We start from the raw sequence: 15,846 nt of genomic DNA, 5'->3' as shown, positions 1-15,846 counted from the left end.
GTTTATTTGTTAACAGGTATTGGATAAGTACAATCCTCCAGACCACTTCCTTCCTGAGTCATACACATGCTTCTTTCTCCTGAAGCTGCCCAGGTATTCCTGTAAGCAGGTCCTAGAGGAAAAGCTCAAGTATGCCATTCACTTCTGCAAGTCCATAGACACTGATGACTATGCTCGCATTGCGCTGACGGGAGAGCCGGCGGCTGATGACAGTAGTGATGAGACTGATAATGAAGATGCAGATTCTTTTGCTTCAGATTCTACACAGGACTACTTAACAGGCCATTGAAAATTAACATAAGGAATAGTTGTTAAAAGCACTGAGGCAAAATGCCAAAACGACAATGAAGCCAAGGACAGCTTAGGTTTCAGAATAGAGACTGTATAGTCAGAGTGATGGTAATCTTCTGAACATGGGGAAAGTGTGTTTGCTACTCACAGTAGGATTTAAGGATTACAGCTTAATCCATCAGCTTAAAATAAATGGCACAGTATATGGGCATTTAACATTTATTTTAAAAGCTGAAAATGGCCCCCCATAATGCTGCACTACATTTAGAACCTTTGTGTTTACTGAAGTGTTGTAAATGTTTATATAAATATGGTAGTGCAGCATCCAAAAGGCAGTGAAACCTTTAAATTGTGGGTGCAATAGGTTTTTTCATATTAAGTGTTGTGTTCTGTGCATCTTCTTGATTGTATATTGGAAATACTGTGCAACAACAGAATAGTATTATAAATATTTCAATTAACTTTACTAGAAGTTTGTTAAAAGTTTTTGAACATTGAATAAACATTATTCCTTGAAATTCTTCTATAGATAATTAAAAATGGCCAATAGTTTCACCTCCACCCCTGGTTTGTATATTTTAGCTTATGCATTATTTATCTCAAATTTGATACCTTTCTGTGAACAGCATCACAATTATTATCATGGAAAGTGTACTGTATATAATTGGTGCCATGTAAATGCAAAAGTTATAATTTCCCTCTAAATAAAAGTTCTGCCACATTAAGAACCAGGATATGTTTTTTCATGGTAATGCAGCTTGGACATGGGATGAACATTTCAAACAGCTCTTCTAGGAAATGTTTCTGCAATTTACAGCTTTTGAACAAGCTGCTCCACAAATAGTAGGTACATTCCCAAAGAGATTTTGTGAGCTACAATAAATTTGAGCAAGTTCAGATAACATGCTAACTGTAGTGATTAGGTACATCTTGTTTATGCAGTAGTTCCTAAGGCCACTGCTGTCAGTAATAGCGAATTTATTCTTGGACACTTGGAGGAAGTGTAAGGGAGAGGTATCCTGAAGTACCTGAGCATGAGGAGAAGAGTCTGATGACACTTGTGTAACATCGTATTGCTGAGAAAATTCAGTCACCTTACAAGGCTTGGTCATGGCATATTGGCACAGGGCACTTACTTGATCATGACCCACTCCTGACCACATATTTAGTTTATGCACTAAATTTTCAAAATAAGAGAATAAGATTAATTATGCCAAAGCACTAATATTTTACTCTAAAATCTATTAGTGGGTAATGTCATACCATTGCTTCTGTAATTATTAGGACAGGTATATGTGAATATTCAACATTTTACAATTTAACTTTTTACAATTATGAGTGGATTCATTCTTTTTTAGTGTGTGCATTGGACTTCTGTTCCAACTAGATTAAATATTAACTGTGATCATGAACTAAGTTTTCATGAGACAAACTTGATATTTCAGTATAGTGGTGAAACTACTGGTAGCTAGATGCCAATGGTTTGAAATATGTTACCTTTAGAGTCCTCTGTTTAGTGCTAAAGATCTCTTGCGGTAAATGCCCCTTTCCTGATCTTCTTCTCATTGGAAGTTCCAGAAATCTGGCCTGTGCTCTGCTGGGTCCTCCAAATTCTCTCTGTCTGCTGGTGAAAATTACTGGGTTTTGAGTCCTTAAGATGCAAAACTCAAAAACCTTTAAGAAACCTCTTCTGTCTTTGCTGCTGAATTGACTTTCTCCTGAGGGTAAGGAGTAGTAGAAGTAGTACAGAAGTGCTCATGTGGTTGTCTGCTGCCTTTTGTCATGCTAACACTGGAGCCCTGTAGGCATCCAACTCAAAGAGATTCTGTAGTCAGCTTTTCAGGAGAGGGGATGAATGAGTCATGGCCAAATCCCAGTCTTTGACCAAGTTCAGTTACCATTCTTGAGTTTCAAGCCCCATTTCAGAAGCATAGGGTGGAGTACTGTAACATGGAGTTTTTAACTTGCTTATAAGAAAGAAAAACAATGTCAGGGTTTTCTACCCAAGAAAAGCAAAAAGGAAATATGCTTAATGTAAGGAATCCGGCTGCTTTGTTGCATTGAACATTGCATTGTTGCATACAGTTGCATTGAACTGTAAAATAAGTTTCTTAGGCCTCCTTCTTTGCTTTCCCATCCTAACAGAAGAGTGGCAGCCACCTTTTTACATTGTGGTGCTTGTCACCTGTCGCCTACCTTCCAGCATTTCATAGATTATCAGGTTGGAACGGGCCTCAAGGATCATCTGTTCCAACCTTTATTGGCAAAAGCACAATTTAGATGAGATGGTTCAGCATTCTGTGCAGCTGAATCTTAAAAGCGTCCATGCTGGGGAATCTGCCACCTCCCTGGTGAGATTATTATGTGAAAATTTCTTCTCTTCTGTCTAATCTCCTCAAGAATAATTTGTACCATTACCCCTTTTCTTTTCCATGTGACTCCTTGTGAAAAAAGAGTCTACTTTGTAAGCACCCTTTATGTACTGAAACATGTTGATAAGGTCTCCCATAAGGCTTCTTTTCTCAAGGCAAAACAAACCCAATTCTTACAGCCTTTCCTCACATGGCAGGCCTCCCAATCCTCTGGTCCTCTTTGTGGTCCTTCTCTGGATCCTCTGCAGCCTGTCCACATCTTTTTGCACAGTAGGGACCAAAACAGCAGAGTGTTCCAGGTGTGGCCTCAAGTGTCGAGTGGGATAGACTACTTTTATCAGTGCTGGTGATTCCATCTGGATGTGACCCAGTATCTCATTGGGTTTCTGTGCTGCAGCAGCACACTGTTCATTTGCATTGAGTAGACAGTGTCCACCACTTGCCACACATCAACCAAGGCAGTGAACCTGTCATAAAGGTTGAGCAAGTTTGTCAAACGTGATTTACACTTCATGAATCCTTGATTGCTTTTCCCAGTCATCGTCCCAGTCATTGTGATAGCCCCCCAGGAGGATTTGTTCCATGATTTTCTCAGGGACTGCAGTAAGACTGATGAGCCTGTGACTTCCTGGATCATCCTTTAGGACCTTCTTTTAGATGGGGGTCACATTAACTTTGTTGCTGCCCTCTGGAATATCCCCTGATCTCCACAGTTCTCCAAGGTTGTGGAAAGTGCACTCATAATGATGTCAGCCAGCTCTCAAACACTTTCAGGTGGATAATGGCAGGGACCATCAATTTGTAGGGGTTGAACTCCTGTAACAGTTCACACACCAACTCTTTCTTCACTGATGGTGAGTCTATGTTTGCATCAACCTGGATTTTTCTTCCAAAGGCCAGAGGCCCAACACTACTGGTAAAGACCAAGGTAAAGAAAGTGCTGAGAACTGCCTTTTAAGCTTTGTTGGTGACTAATCCACCTTTCTTGTTGCACAGCAAGTACATGTTTTCCTTCATTTTTTACTGGTTGTTTACATAACTGAAGAAACCTTTTTTTGTGTTTTTTTATTTTTACATCTCTGGCCAATTTCAGTTCAAGCTGAGCTTTTGTTTTTCTAGCTGCATCTCTGCAAACCCCGGTAATGCCCTTGTAGTTCTCAGTGGGTATTCACCCCCTTTTCCTCTAGCCTATACCCATCCAGTGTGATCCTACAGCCATGTGAGATGTACCTGTGTTGACTTCATAAATTTCTGACTGGCTCCAGAGCTCCAATTCCTTGTGTTTGTTCCCCAGGCTGCATGCATTGATATACATGAGGAACATTTGTCCCTGCTTGAGTCTGGGGCTGGATGATCTTTAACATCCCTTCCAACTCAAACCATTCTGTGATTCTATGAGCCAGCAAACTTGAAAGATTCACCTTTCCAGAGAACGTGGGAAAAAGCAGCCCTTCTGGGCAGGGGTGCAGCAAGGAAAAGGAGAAGAAAACTCTCTGGCAGCCAACCCCATGACTTTTGTTTTCAGGGTGAGGCTGAGACAGAACTAGTGGCTCATTCAGTCCTTACCCTTTTAGTGATACTAAACAATACCTGCACTCTGCTACTATTGGAGTTCTCTGAGTGTTTCCTATCATGCTACAATTGTAATGGCACTGCTCAGCCCAGCACCGAGCGTGCCTCGCCAGCAGTGGGATGGCCCACAGGGAAAGCAAAGCATCCATGAACTTTTGATCCTTGCTCACAGTGTGCTGCTGGCAAGGACACAGACGCACATCCCAGCCCTGTTGACTGTGCCTGGATGTACTCTGAAAGGCTCCACGCAACAGGTCATGGGATGTGGTCAGGAAGGAATGCAGATAACAACAGTACCCTTTCAGCTCTGGGCCCTGAAAGGTGGCATTTAATGCCTGCCTGACACTCCTCCCTCTCCTGGCCATAGCTCCTGGCTATGCAGCTGCTCCATAGGCCAAATGCTGCCCATCTCCATGGGCCAGGGAGCTGCTGGACATGCATACCTTGCTTCAGGGGTACCAGGACACCACAGCAGTCCAGGTGATACAGGAAGGTCTACCAGGACCACTACATTACTCTCTGTATGAGGAGATGCAAATACTAGAGCAAATGCCCTTTTATGCATGAGCACATACGTCAAAAGAAGCATGAGACAGTACTTATTTCACAAGGGGAGCTTCATGTCCAAAAGTCATCCCTTATCCTTAGGATTAATCATAACTCAGCTGAGGCAATTACAAAGATAAACCTTTGTGTGAATCTCTCATTTACATAGAGAAATAAATCTTGGATGGCTTCAAATTCTGCATCTCACTGCACCTATGCCACTCTCCACATTTGTTTCAGAGTAACCACATCCCTCTCCACTTTCCCACTCTGCACTGGTCTGGAATAGGGCAAGATAAATAATTATTCCAGGACTGTTACACTGGTGTCCATACAGAGGCAAATCTTAGTCTTGAATGGGGTTATGGAGCTATTATTTCTGTGTGTGAGGCAGACCAGAGAATAATGTTTCTAGCAGAGGTGAAGCTAATTTGCTTAAACTGGAAAGTTTTCTGAATTTTTCATGAAAGGAGTGATTTGACTGCTAAGATATTTCAGTAAATTTTAATAGTGGTTAACAAGGCTTTTCCTTCCCTTCAAAGTTACATATTCTTCTACCATTTTTTCCAAATATGAGTATGATTAATAGTGATATATTATGATAATTAATGATACACCCCTATTTTATATATGATTCTGCTAGGTCATAACATTATTAAATATTCCTTAACATGTCCCAGTCTGTTTTACAAAATTCATTGTGTCAGTTTTGTTGAACAGAAACATCTCTACCTCAGCATTTGCCAAACTGGTGAGAAGAATTTTCTTTCCAGATTCTTTAAAGCAGAGGTGGCTCCCATAAGCTCACCACTAAGAACATCTCACCATGAATCCTTGTCTCCATGTTGGACTTGGTCAGAGGAGAGCTATATTTCATAAGACACTCACTTTCATCTCACTTCACAGTTTTTTGTTTCTGACCTTTGCTTTTTACTGATGCAACTCCATCAGACCGAAAAGCCATACTGAAAGGAAAACAGCTCTGACACATCACCATGAATGACCTACCTCCAGGGACCTTGGCCAACTTTGCATTTCTGAGCTGCACACACATGTTCATCTCTGAAGGGTGAATCTGATCACACAGGGTCCTGAGGACTGCTCAATGCTGGCAATGCAAAGTCCATCTCAGGGGCAGGAAAGCATCATGTCATTTCATGACATGAATACCTCACCAGATAAAAGACCTCTATCACACCAAAATCACACTCCTACCCCCTACACCCCTACCTTCTCAGAGCAGGCTGTCATTCCCAAGTTGGCTTGGGAAAAAAAACAGCAGAAGTGAATCCAGGCTCTGATGGGTAGAGGGAGCACTGATTATTCCCACAAATGCTACTGTCTCAGGGTTGTTTTGAGAACATAAAATAACCTGAATCTCCCAGAAGTGCCGCAGAGCAGTTGTTTTACCATCTTCTGTGAGGCCTTAACAGCAACTGTTACCACTCCATAAGGGATGAGAAGGTGATACTGCCTGGAAAGAATGAAGCCTTGGCTGCATCAAAGAATTGCGTTTAGAAATAATTTTCATCAATGCAGCCTTTGTGATAAAACAACTTATCTGTACAACACAGGAACTTTGATCTCCTGACTCCTGGTCCTGTGCCTTAACCACACAGGAAGCTTGAAAATCTCTCACAGGCTTGTCCTCCCCTATACACGGGTATTTTAACCACACTGCAAACTGCCTGAGACCAAGCAAGACCATCTTGGAAACCACTATCAACCCGGTACTGACATCCTGCAGCACACAAGGCAGTATTTTTTTTATCCAGACTGAGAGGCAAAACCAGGACTGAAGCCAGAAGTGATTTCACTGCAGTTTGTCCTGTCTTCTTACATCTTCTTCTTAAATCTTTTAGTAAATCTCCCTCTGCATGACTGCACTCCCTTATCCTGTGTGTACACTCAGCCACAAGGACTGAATGCTGGCCACCACTGAGATCCATGTGGCTGTGTGGGAAAGGTGGTACCAGCTGCTGGCACAAGTGGAGCCTTCATCTGCTGGAACAGTTGAGGGTCTTTAACTCCTTTGTTCCAAAATGAAAAATTTCAAAGCCTGACAGACAGTGCCCTACATGGGTTAACTCTGGTCATAAATACCACAGACTGAAGCCTGGTCAGTGTCTCTGCCAGGAGGCAGCAGCCCCAGGATCACAGGAAGGAAGGTGTGTGATTTGTACTCCAAAGTTAGTTTTTTACCCTGTTGTGTCCAGCCAGTTTCCCCCAGGCATCCCTGCCCTCTGCAGGAACATGGAGGAAGAGCCACTCACCCAAAGCAACCCAAATCTCACTACATATACCCACACAGGTATTTCATGCATTTCATCTCTTCCTCTTGCTATGCACAGCACTTCATAACCCACTGACTTCTGCATTCCTCAGGTCAGACAGTCCTTCTCCTATCAACCTAATTTTGGACATGAACCCTGCTCTCCAGGATGTTTCTAGGTCAATGCGATGAACCTGATGAAAAATGTGAGAAGCAGCAGAACCGGGAAGGACATATGCAGGAGTCTTGCTCAAAAACTCTTTTCAGTTTAGGAGAAACCTTCACATTTTGCCTGTAGCTTTACCTGTAAAATTTTGATGTTACACTTTCTTGCTTTTTTTCTCCTGTCTATTTCTGCCAAACAGTGTAACAAAACTCAGCTGACCACCAAACCACCAAATTGGCACTTTTTTGCCCCCACACACTGATAAAAGTTTTCACAGAGGAACAAGAAGTTTTGTACTCCTAGCCTGGACTTTATTTTCTAGAAGTGATGTACCCTGTGCTTATTATGGCTTATTGGCAGTAAAAAGTATATACAAATGCCCATTGAAACTTAAGTTTCTTTTCGCTTAACACTAGCCATTTACAAAAGAATCCTAGATTATTTTACATTATATCCATGTCCTCCAAAAAAATTTCTCAAAATTCTTCTCCTGGAAACTTTTTCAGGTATGATGCTAGTGTACCACATGTGAACTCAGTGGAGAAAGCTGATCAAAGATGAACAGAGTCAGGAAACAACTGAGACAATTCTACTCTGTCTTTTCGAGAAATCTTTGCACAATCATAGTCACTGGCCATCAGATGACTAAACGCAAAGATGTATAGTGCCTCGCAGATATACCATTAGCATTCACATTTGAGACAGATACTCAAATCAGCAGAATCTTTTCCAAGTATCAGGAGCATCAATTCACAAATAGTGTCTGTGTCACATTGTGTTGCTTTGCTGCAGTTTTCACTTTAGACAGGGACATGACACCATGACAGAATATTTTTTCCACCAATTCCACACCTTTCAACTCCAGTTGAGTTAAAGAACTGTGTTGGCATATTTTAGTTTACACCACAATTTTTAATAAAAAGGTTTGTTGGAAGATTAGCCTTGAAAGAGATCTGCAAGAAATTCTACATCTGTACATTTTCTTTGATCTAAAAAGGGAAAATGTTTTAGCAATGAGATTTTTGGAATCCACCAGTTCTGGTTTTTCTAGAAGATTACTGTGCAGTTTACTTTTCCACATATTCTGATTAAGATGCTTGTAGGGAAGACAAATATATACTGGCCTGAACATGTTAAGGGACATACGCTGTGATGATAAATGGGTCACGTCCCCTAACTCCCTGACGGGAGTCAATGACCTTCTGTCTTTATCCAAAGGTTGTTTAGCAGCCTTTAAATGTAGTTTTGGAAGGTTGATTCTTTTCCTTCTCAGACTAGGAATTTGCACCTAAAAGCCCATTAAGAGCAAATCCCATTTTTTGACCACTTGAAACAATTTTTTTCCAAGAACAACAAGTGTCTACTCAGAAATACTCCAGTCTGTTAGGAGTGGTGGTATCCACCTGTCTAGAAAAGGCAAAGGAATTTCTAGCAGCAGGCTGGGCAGCTTGGTGAAGCAGGCTTTAGCCTGAAGGACTCGAGTGATACAATCCAAAGTGGCAACACTCCCACCATCACAACCCATGGGGGAATAAGCCAGGTGTCTTAAGTAGAGGGTCACCAGCTGTGAGCTCAGTGTCTGTTCTCCACTTTTTGGGAGCAGAGGCTAATTTAATAGAGCTGATGCAGTCTGCAAAGTTGTGAATCTCATCCCGCAGTGAACATGGCCGTGGTCATGGTGTCCCTTAAACTGCTGACTGCACTGATCCTTCATCTCCAGGGACTACGACAGGGAGTTTAGACCTGTGACTTTTGTGTGCCCACGTGAAGTTTGCCACAAGCCGCAAACCGCAGGCTGGGATAATTTGTCTATTTGAGGTGTCTGTGCCGTAAGGAGAGCTGCCCGGCTGCTCTCCCACCCGGCTTTCCCACGGCAGGGGCAGCACGGTGGCAGGGATGGGACAGTGGCTGGAGGAGTCGCTTCTTCCTGCGGGGGCGGCGCTGCTGCTGCTGCTGGGCTTTCCTGCTTCCCCTGCGCCCCGGGCTGGGCGGGCAGCGCTCTCCCGCCTGGAAAGTCCTTCAGGAATGCGAAAGCCCCTCTGTGCTGGTCTGAGCTCTGTAGTTTCACACAACAGCTATCCTGTTTTCAGGAACTTACTCCCTACTGAGAAATGAGCCCTTCCTTCACCTCCAGCAGGGGCTTGTTTAGAATGCATGGGCTATAACCTTTATCTGTCTATCTATCTATCTATCTATCTATCTATCTATCTATCTATCTATCTATCTATCTATCTATCTATCTATCTATCTATCTATCTATCTATCTATCTATCTATCTATCCATCCATCCATCCATCCATCCATCCATCCATCTATCTATCTATCTATCTATCTATCTATCTATCTATCTATCTATCTATCTATCTATCTATCTATCTATCTATCTATCTATCCATCCATCCATCCATCCATCCATCCATCCATCTATCTATCTATCTATCTATCTATCTATCTATCTATCTATCTATCTATCTATCTATCTATCTATCTATCTATCTATCACTTCAAACCCAAAACATTCTCCATAAAAACCTTGATATAGGTTTGCAACTCCCATTTTTGCTCTGAAAAGACAGACAACCAGAACCAACCCTGGTTTGCCATGTAGCTCTGGTTAGTTCTGTGGAAACCAAGATGTTCAACAACTTGGTATTACAAAAATGATGAGTTTGAGTCCAGACCCCAGTTTGCTCCTGTTTCACTCATCAGACTTACAGACTTAAAAATCCTAAATCAAAGGAGCAACATTACTGCTTTCTTCTAGCTGTCTTTTCTAGATGTGATTTTATAATTAACTAGTATTTTTTGCATGTTTCTGTTCCCATTGCAGATTCTTCTGCAGTGCAAGGCCTGATGTTCCTTCCACATTGGTCATCAGCAGCAAGAACCACTTTGTCTAGTACAAATATATAATGCTTCTTTGCTTTTTTTCCTTAAATTTACTAATAGAATAAGGGAAGAAAAAAACCCTTTTCCCAGCAATATAAGGACATCTAACACTGTGTTCCCAGCTTTCACAATTCCAGTGTATTCCTGGAATAAATGAGACTATCACAAATGTTTACTATGGGTGTAGTAAAGGCCACAGTATTCACACATGCCAATAACCTGCCACTAAATTGAAGTGTTTCTGCCAGCTCCATCGAGTGTGGCATCCTCTAACTAATTCTCTGGATTTCTGCCTGGCCTTCCACAGTTATCATGGCTAACTCAGTGATGTAGCACAAGTCTTAACGGAGATGTAGGTTAAATGGGGTGATGTCTATCTGGTGAACTCTCACAGTACACAGAGTAGTCTGTATGCCTTTGATGCCCTCTGGAAATCTTACAATAATTATACAAATCAGCTATGTCTTACTTGTTCCTTACTGTGCTGTCTTCTGCATTTTACATGATCTGTAAAGGGGGACACTTCACCTTTTTCTATATTTTTACAGCATCTGCTGCCCTGGGGTCCTCATCCATGGCTGAAGTACCCAAGCAATAGAATCACAAATGAATTGTTATAAAGTTGAAGGTAAATAATTTATCTTAATAAAGGGATTTTTTTTTTCTTGTGTCAGAATAATCTTTGAAAGAAGAACCGGTTTTACTTGTCTGCATACAATTGGATGGAAGGACACCTGTATATTAATGTTTTAATGGAAATTATATTTTCTGTGATTAAAAAGATCTTTCCTGTGCTGGCAGATCTATTACCACACTACTGCAGTCAGGAGGTAGTTGAACTGTGATAATGGGGATAGGTTTAAATAGATTTGCCTTCACAAAACATGAACAGGTACTTCTTGAGTTACAGGAATAGAAATAAATTCCTATATCTTAAGCTATTGTCACCTTGGAGTTTGTAGATAATCAGATTAAACTGGAACCTGTTTTACAATAAAAGAACATCTATTGCATGTACTCTATAGCCTATGGGAAAAAGAAAAAAAAACAAACCAGAAGGAAAAAAGCTTTGAAAAACACAGTTTTGTATGATTAACTACCTCCAGCACAAATGAAGACTTTAATAGAAATTGCAGAATGGTACACCTTATCACATTCTCTCACCAGCCTCCGTTAGTAAGCGACTCTCCCCAGAAGCAAGGGAGGCAAGTGTTGGATTTACATCCATGATGCTCATCAAACAAGAACATTGGGGATAAGTACTGATGACCTTATGGATAATCCTGAGGGAGCTGGAAGTGTCCATCTTATATTTAAATACTAGAATGTCAAAAATGGTTACTCATCACTCAGTAACAATTGCTTCTTTAGGAAGGCTCAGCTAGCAGAAACCATCATTGCTATTTAATAACATGCAGTTATTCACGGCAAAATGTCAATAGAATAATTCTTTTTGTGAAGAATAAATGTTGCATTATTTTCCTTTGTGCTGTTCTGCTTGTAGCTGTGAAATTAATGTAGCATCTATTTCTACAGTTGGCATATACTATATGTAGAGTGTAGATTATATTGTCTTTTACCAGTTTTTGTCTGAAATAGACAAAAAGAGTTTGCCTGATGTAGTGCTTAATTATCATCCCACTGAGTACTGCAATGGCATTTGTAAATCTTTAAAATTCCGGTATAAAGAATAAGGAGTGTTTGTCAGGATAATCTCTTTAGTAATTTCTGATGGCAGAAAAAGTGAATTTCTCCCCCGCTTAAATCTCACCCCACCACTCCACCCCTCCCCAACATACACAGTTTTTCCTTGTGAGAATTGCTAAATTTGTTCTCTTTTAACTTCTGTGGTAGTCTAACAATGGTACTTCTGCTCTGTTCTCCTCCTGCTTCCTGCCTAAAGTGTCTAAGTGTCTGCTCAGTGAAGCTGATCATGATTTGTGTGCTCTTTGCCACTTGTTATGGCCGTCTCAGGCTTTGGGAGAGCTGTATTTGGGCAGAGAGTAGCGGGTGCTGGGAGAAAGTCGAGTGCTAGTTCCTCACTGAAATCACATGATGGCAAATCTGGGAATTCCTGCTTCATTTATGAGTGTGCAGGGAATGCAATGTCACTCTCTCCCCATCCAGAGATGCTTACTACAAAGAGCTGAGCTGGATTCCACAGCAACAAAGTTATTTACACAAATAAACTCTTCAGAAAAAAAAGGGGGATCTCTTGGCTCCCTTAGCTGAACCAAATTTTTTATTTTTGAAATCTGTGCATCTTTTTTTTTTTAATTTTTAATATTTTTAGGTTTTCCTTTCCAATCAAAAGAACCTCTTCAAGGATTCTTCAAAAGAGCAGGTAAAATGCAATTTTTCTACAACAAATGTTTCCTAGAATTGTTTAAAGCAGTTGTGTTATTTTGTGAGGATAACTTTTAATATGTGCAATAAAATATTTCATATTAAAAGTTGGTCAAACTTTGCAATTAGTGAAAGATCTTTGGACAGCCTTTATGTGTACCTGAGTGTTCAACATTTTAAAACATCAGTGAGACACAGAGTGTATGTCATAATATTCAAATTTTTTTAGTTTTTTTCCTATTTACCTTTACATTGTCTCAAAAATGAACCGTTCCTAGGATATTTATATTTAAAAGATTGTTTTAACTTTTTTAGATTGTAGATTCTTTAAGGGCTCAAACTTCTTGCTATTGTTAATGTAGTTTTTTTTGCCTTTCCTACTAAATTTATGTGTAAAGGAAGAAGTTCAGGTTTACTTTTTGGACTAGATGTTCTGTAAAACATGTAAAAACAATTTGTGTTTAAAAAGTTTATTTAGATCTGTGTTTGGTGAAGACATATTGATATGGAGTGAATACATCTTTCATGTAAAATGATTTAATAAAACTTGAATCCCTTTTTTGAAGCATTCCTTTTCATGGATTTTACTCATGTTGGCTATATTTGTAGCAAGCTGTTGTGATTTTTCCAGTCACCTTGCTGGAATATTTTGCCAGCAAGGGAGCAGTCTGCAGACCAACAATGGGCTGGTCTGTTCTGCTCAGCCCTGCTTTTGCTGAAAGAGTAAGAGGGCAAAACTTCTCCACTTCCCAAGAGCTTGAGGTTTTACAAATTAGCTGTGGATGTTTGGTTTTCAATGAAACTTAAGGTGAGAAGTCAGGGCATCAGTCACTTAAATGAAGTTATATAATTTTTAAGGGGAATGTTTATATGTATATTTTTTTGAAAATAAATTCTATAACTCATATGAAATAGGTGTTGAGGAGCTGCAACTTTCAAGAGTTGTTCAGCTAACATGTAGGAAAATTTTGGTATTTCTTAATACAGTCATAGATGGAGCACAGACACTTATTTGCTTTCTGAACCCTCACAAAAATTGTTAGTCTTCTCACGTGTTGCCATCAGAATTCTTAGTATTTCCATGAGGACAACTGACATAAACTGCCAAAATCTCAGCTTTCAATGCAGAATTTTCTCTGATGGTGGGAGACTGGTTTGGACCTCATCAGTTTCCTCTTGAGGCACCCTTATGTTGTGTTCTGTGTTAAGCAGGACACCATGAGTTAGTCTGAAACATCACTGGAACAAAGAGAAACCATGGATGGCAGAATTGCTGACATTTAGAGCTGAACGGATCCTAGTGAGTAAGATCCAAAAAAATTTTCTGTGTTACGGGCTTTTCCTGGGCTAAATCTAGGAGGAGAAATGGTTCCTCACTGCAAACATTTTGGATACTGTTTGAGTAGAAAAAAAGAAAATTTCAGGCTTCTGGCCTGATGTCAAAGGAGAAAAAGGGAAGAGGAGAGCATTAGTCTAAGGGATTTGTCTGTGATTTTTCCTTCAGAAGGTATGTTAAATAAAGCTACATATATAAATATATATATATACTAGGAGAACTGAAAAATTTAAACTTTTGTCCACTTTTTCACTGGTAGAGGAATTAAGTACAAAAGGGATAAAATGTATCACAGAAGAAGAACCTTGTTAGACTGAGACAGTGCAGCAATTTTTTCTATAATGTTTCTCATTTTTTGTGTTTCTCACCCACAGTTGTGGGTTGTTGTTTTTTTTCTTTTCTTTGGGTTTTTTTTTTCATTCTGTGACTGAGTGCTTTTGCCAGATCACATTTTCCCCTGTGGATTAACTTTGAACTGCCAATTAAAAGTTATTGCTAAATCCTGTTACAGCAGAAAGCCTTCAGGCTCATACTGTTAAGATTTGGCCATTGCTCTTTCACATAATAGATTAAACTTCTGGGATTTTGGTAAATTACTTTTGTACATTTTGTAGAATAGCCACAGAGCCAGTATATTTTTTAGGGAAAAGGTAGGAGCTGTCTTTATTTATGATTATTTCATTTGATTAAAAACAAAGGGGGAAAATTGGAATTGAGACAAGGGCAAATATTGTTCTTAACACATTGTGTTAATAGTGCAGTAAAGGTTTGTCTATCAATACAGGGATGACCTGGTTTCCTTTGCAAGAGCTTTACAAAACCCTGTTGCCCTGTCCTACTTAGAAAACAAAGTTGCTGAAATCTGTGTGGCAAAGGTTAGATGACCTTTCCTGCAATTTTTTGGGCAAAGGAGACAGAATACTGCGATAAACCTGGTGTTTCTGGAAGGCACACTCTGTGTGTCATTGCTCTGAGCAGGGACAAACTGAGCATTATCTCAGAACCTTCAGAAAGCTGTGTGGTAGTGGTTGGCAGTTGTTTCATTTTTTTAATGTGGTCGGTGTAGGATCATCAATTGCTTTAAAATCTGTGTGTCCAGCTAGGAACAGATCAAACAGGAAAGAGCAGTGAACACACTGATATTTTAATTTGCCTGAAATAAGAAAAAACATTCTGTGTCCATTAAAAAAGCTACACAATTGTTGCCAAAACCATCCATTCAGTCTAAGATATGATGACCATAAAAATGTATTCAGCCACAACTCAACATTTGTGTTTTCGTGTTTTCCATGTTTTATCCCTGATCCTGTGATCTTGCTGAAAAGATTGAATGTCTTGATTTCTGCAGAAATATGACTGCACCCATCATTCTCCTATCAAAAAGGGTGTCTTTTTCAATGAGCAAAGATAGCCTGGAATAAAAGTTGTGCTCCTGTTCAGCAAATGAATGGATGCTTCTATGCAGGGTACAGTATCTTCTTGTTGATGAATGACTTTTTCTTGCATGCATCAGCTTGTTTTGAAGCCATCTTCATGGCACCAAACAAAAGATTCAGTCGATTTAGGTACTGGGATTGTGGTGTTTCAGGAGCCTATAAAAAAGAGTAAAACAAGTATTGAAGAAGAGTCCTTGATAACTGGTAGCAACAGCCACAGTGCACAGTGAGGATTTCTGGGGCTTCAGACTTCTCTATCAGAGAAGCTGGCTTTTAAAATGGAGCATCTGAAAGTGAAAAAGGTCAAAGGGCTATTGCAGTTTCTTATTAGGTACACGGAACAGGACAAAGGAGGGCATGGAGATGTCTGTCTTCCACAGGTTATTTTAGCATGCTTGGCATTCCCCAGCCATCTCCACCACCCCTCTCCTACTCCATCCCTTGACAGCAGATGTCCTTATCTTCTTTCATGGTGCTATGTCACTTCAGAGGCTTGCAGCATAATTTGGCTCAATGCTGTAGAGGTTTAATTTTATGCTCCTTGCCTTTGCTAATTTGCATAAACTCATGCAAATTTTTACTCTTTTGGGAGGGGTAATTATTGTTGCATTTATTTGATC

The 15,846-nt window shown here is 40.1% G+C and overlaps 2 protein-coding genes across 4 annotated transcripts in view; both read left to right on the top strand.

Moving 5' to 3' along the window:
* HERC2 (HECT and RLD domain containing E3 ubiquitin protein ligase 2) overlaps positions 1-1,019 on the top strand; it is a 102,395-nt gene extending 101,376 nt beyond the window's left edge. For all 3 annotated transcript variants that reach the window (XM_014248806.2, XM_014248798.2, XM_005516513.3), the window contains one exon: positions 17-1,019. In XM_014248806.2, coding sequence (XP_014104281.1) covers positions 17-289 — 273 coding nt within the window. In that variant the 3' untranslated portion in view covers positions 290-1,019. The remainder of the gene's footprint in view (positions 1-16) is intronic.
* Positions 1,020-12,393: 11,374 nt separating this feature from the next.
* OCA2 (OCA2 melanosomal transmembrane protein) overlaps positions 12,394-15,846 on the top strand; it is a 179,163-nt gene continuing 175,710 nt past the window's right edge. The window contains exon 1 of the mRNA XM_005516514.3: positions 12,394-12,452. The gene's annotated coding sequence lies outside the window, so the exon portion shown is untranslated. The remainder of the gene's footprint in view (positions 12,453-15,846) is intronic.

This window comes from Pseudopodoces humilis, chromosome 2 (assembly GCF_049639895.1).
Source record: "Pseudopodoces humilis isolate 2021_Gansu_Grassland_sample_001 chromosome 2, ASM4963989v1, whole genome shotgun sequence".
NCBI classification, from domain to species: domain Eukaryota; kingdom Metazoa; phylum Chordata; class Aves; order Passeriformes; family Paridae; genus Pseudopodoces; species Pseudopodoces humilis.
This window is presented reverse-complemented; position numbering and strand designations above follow the sequence as displayed.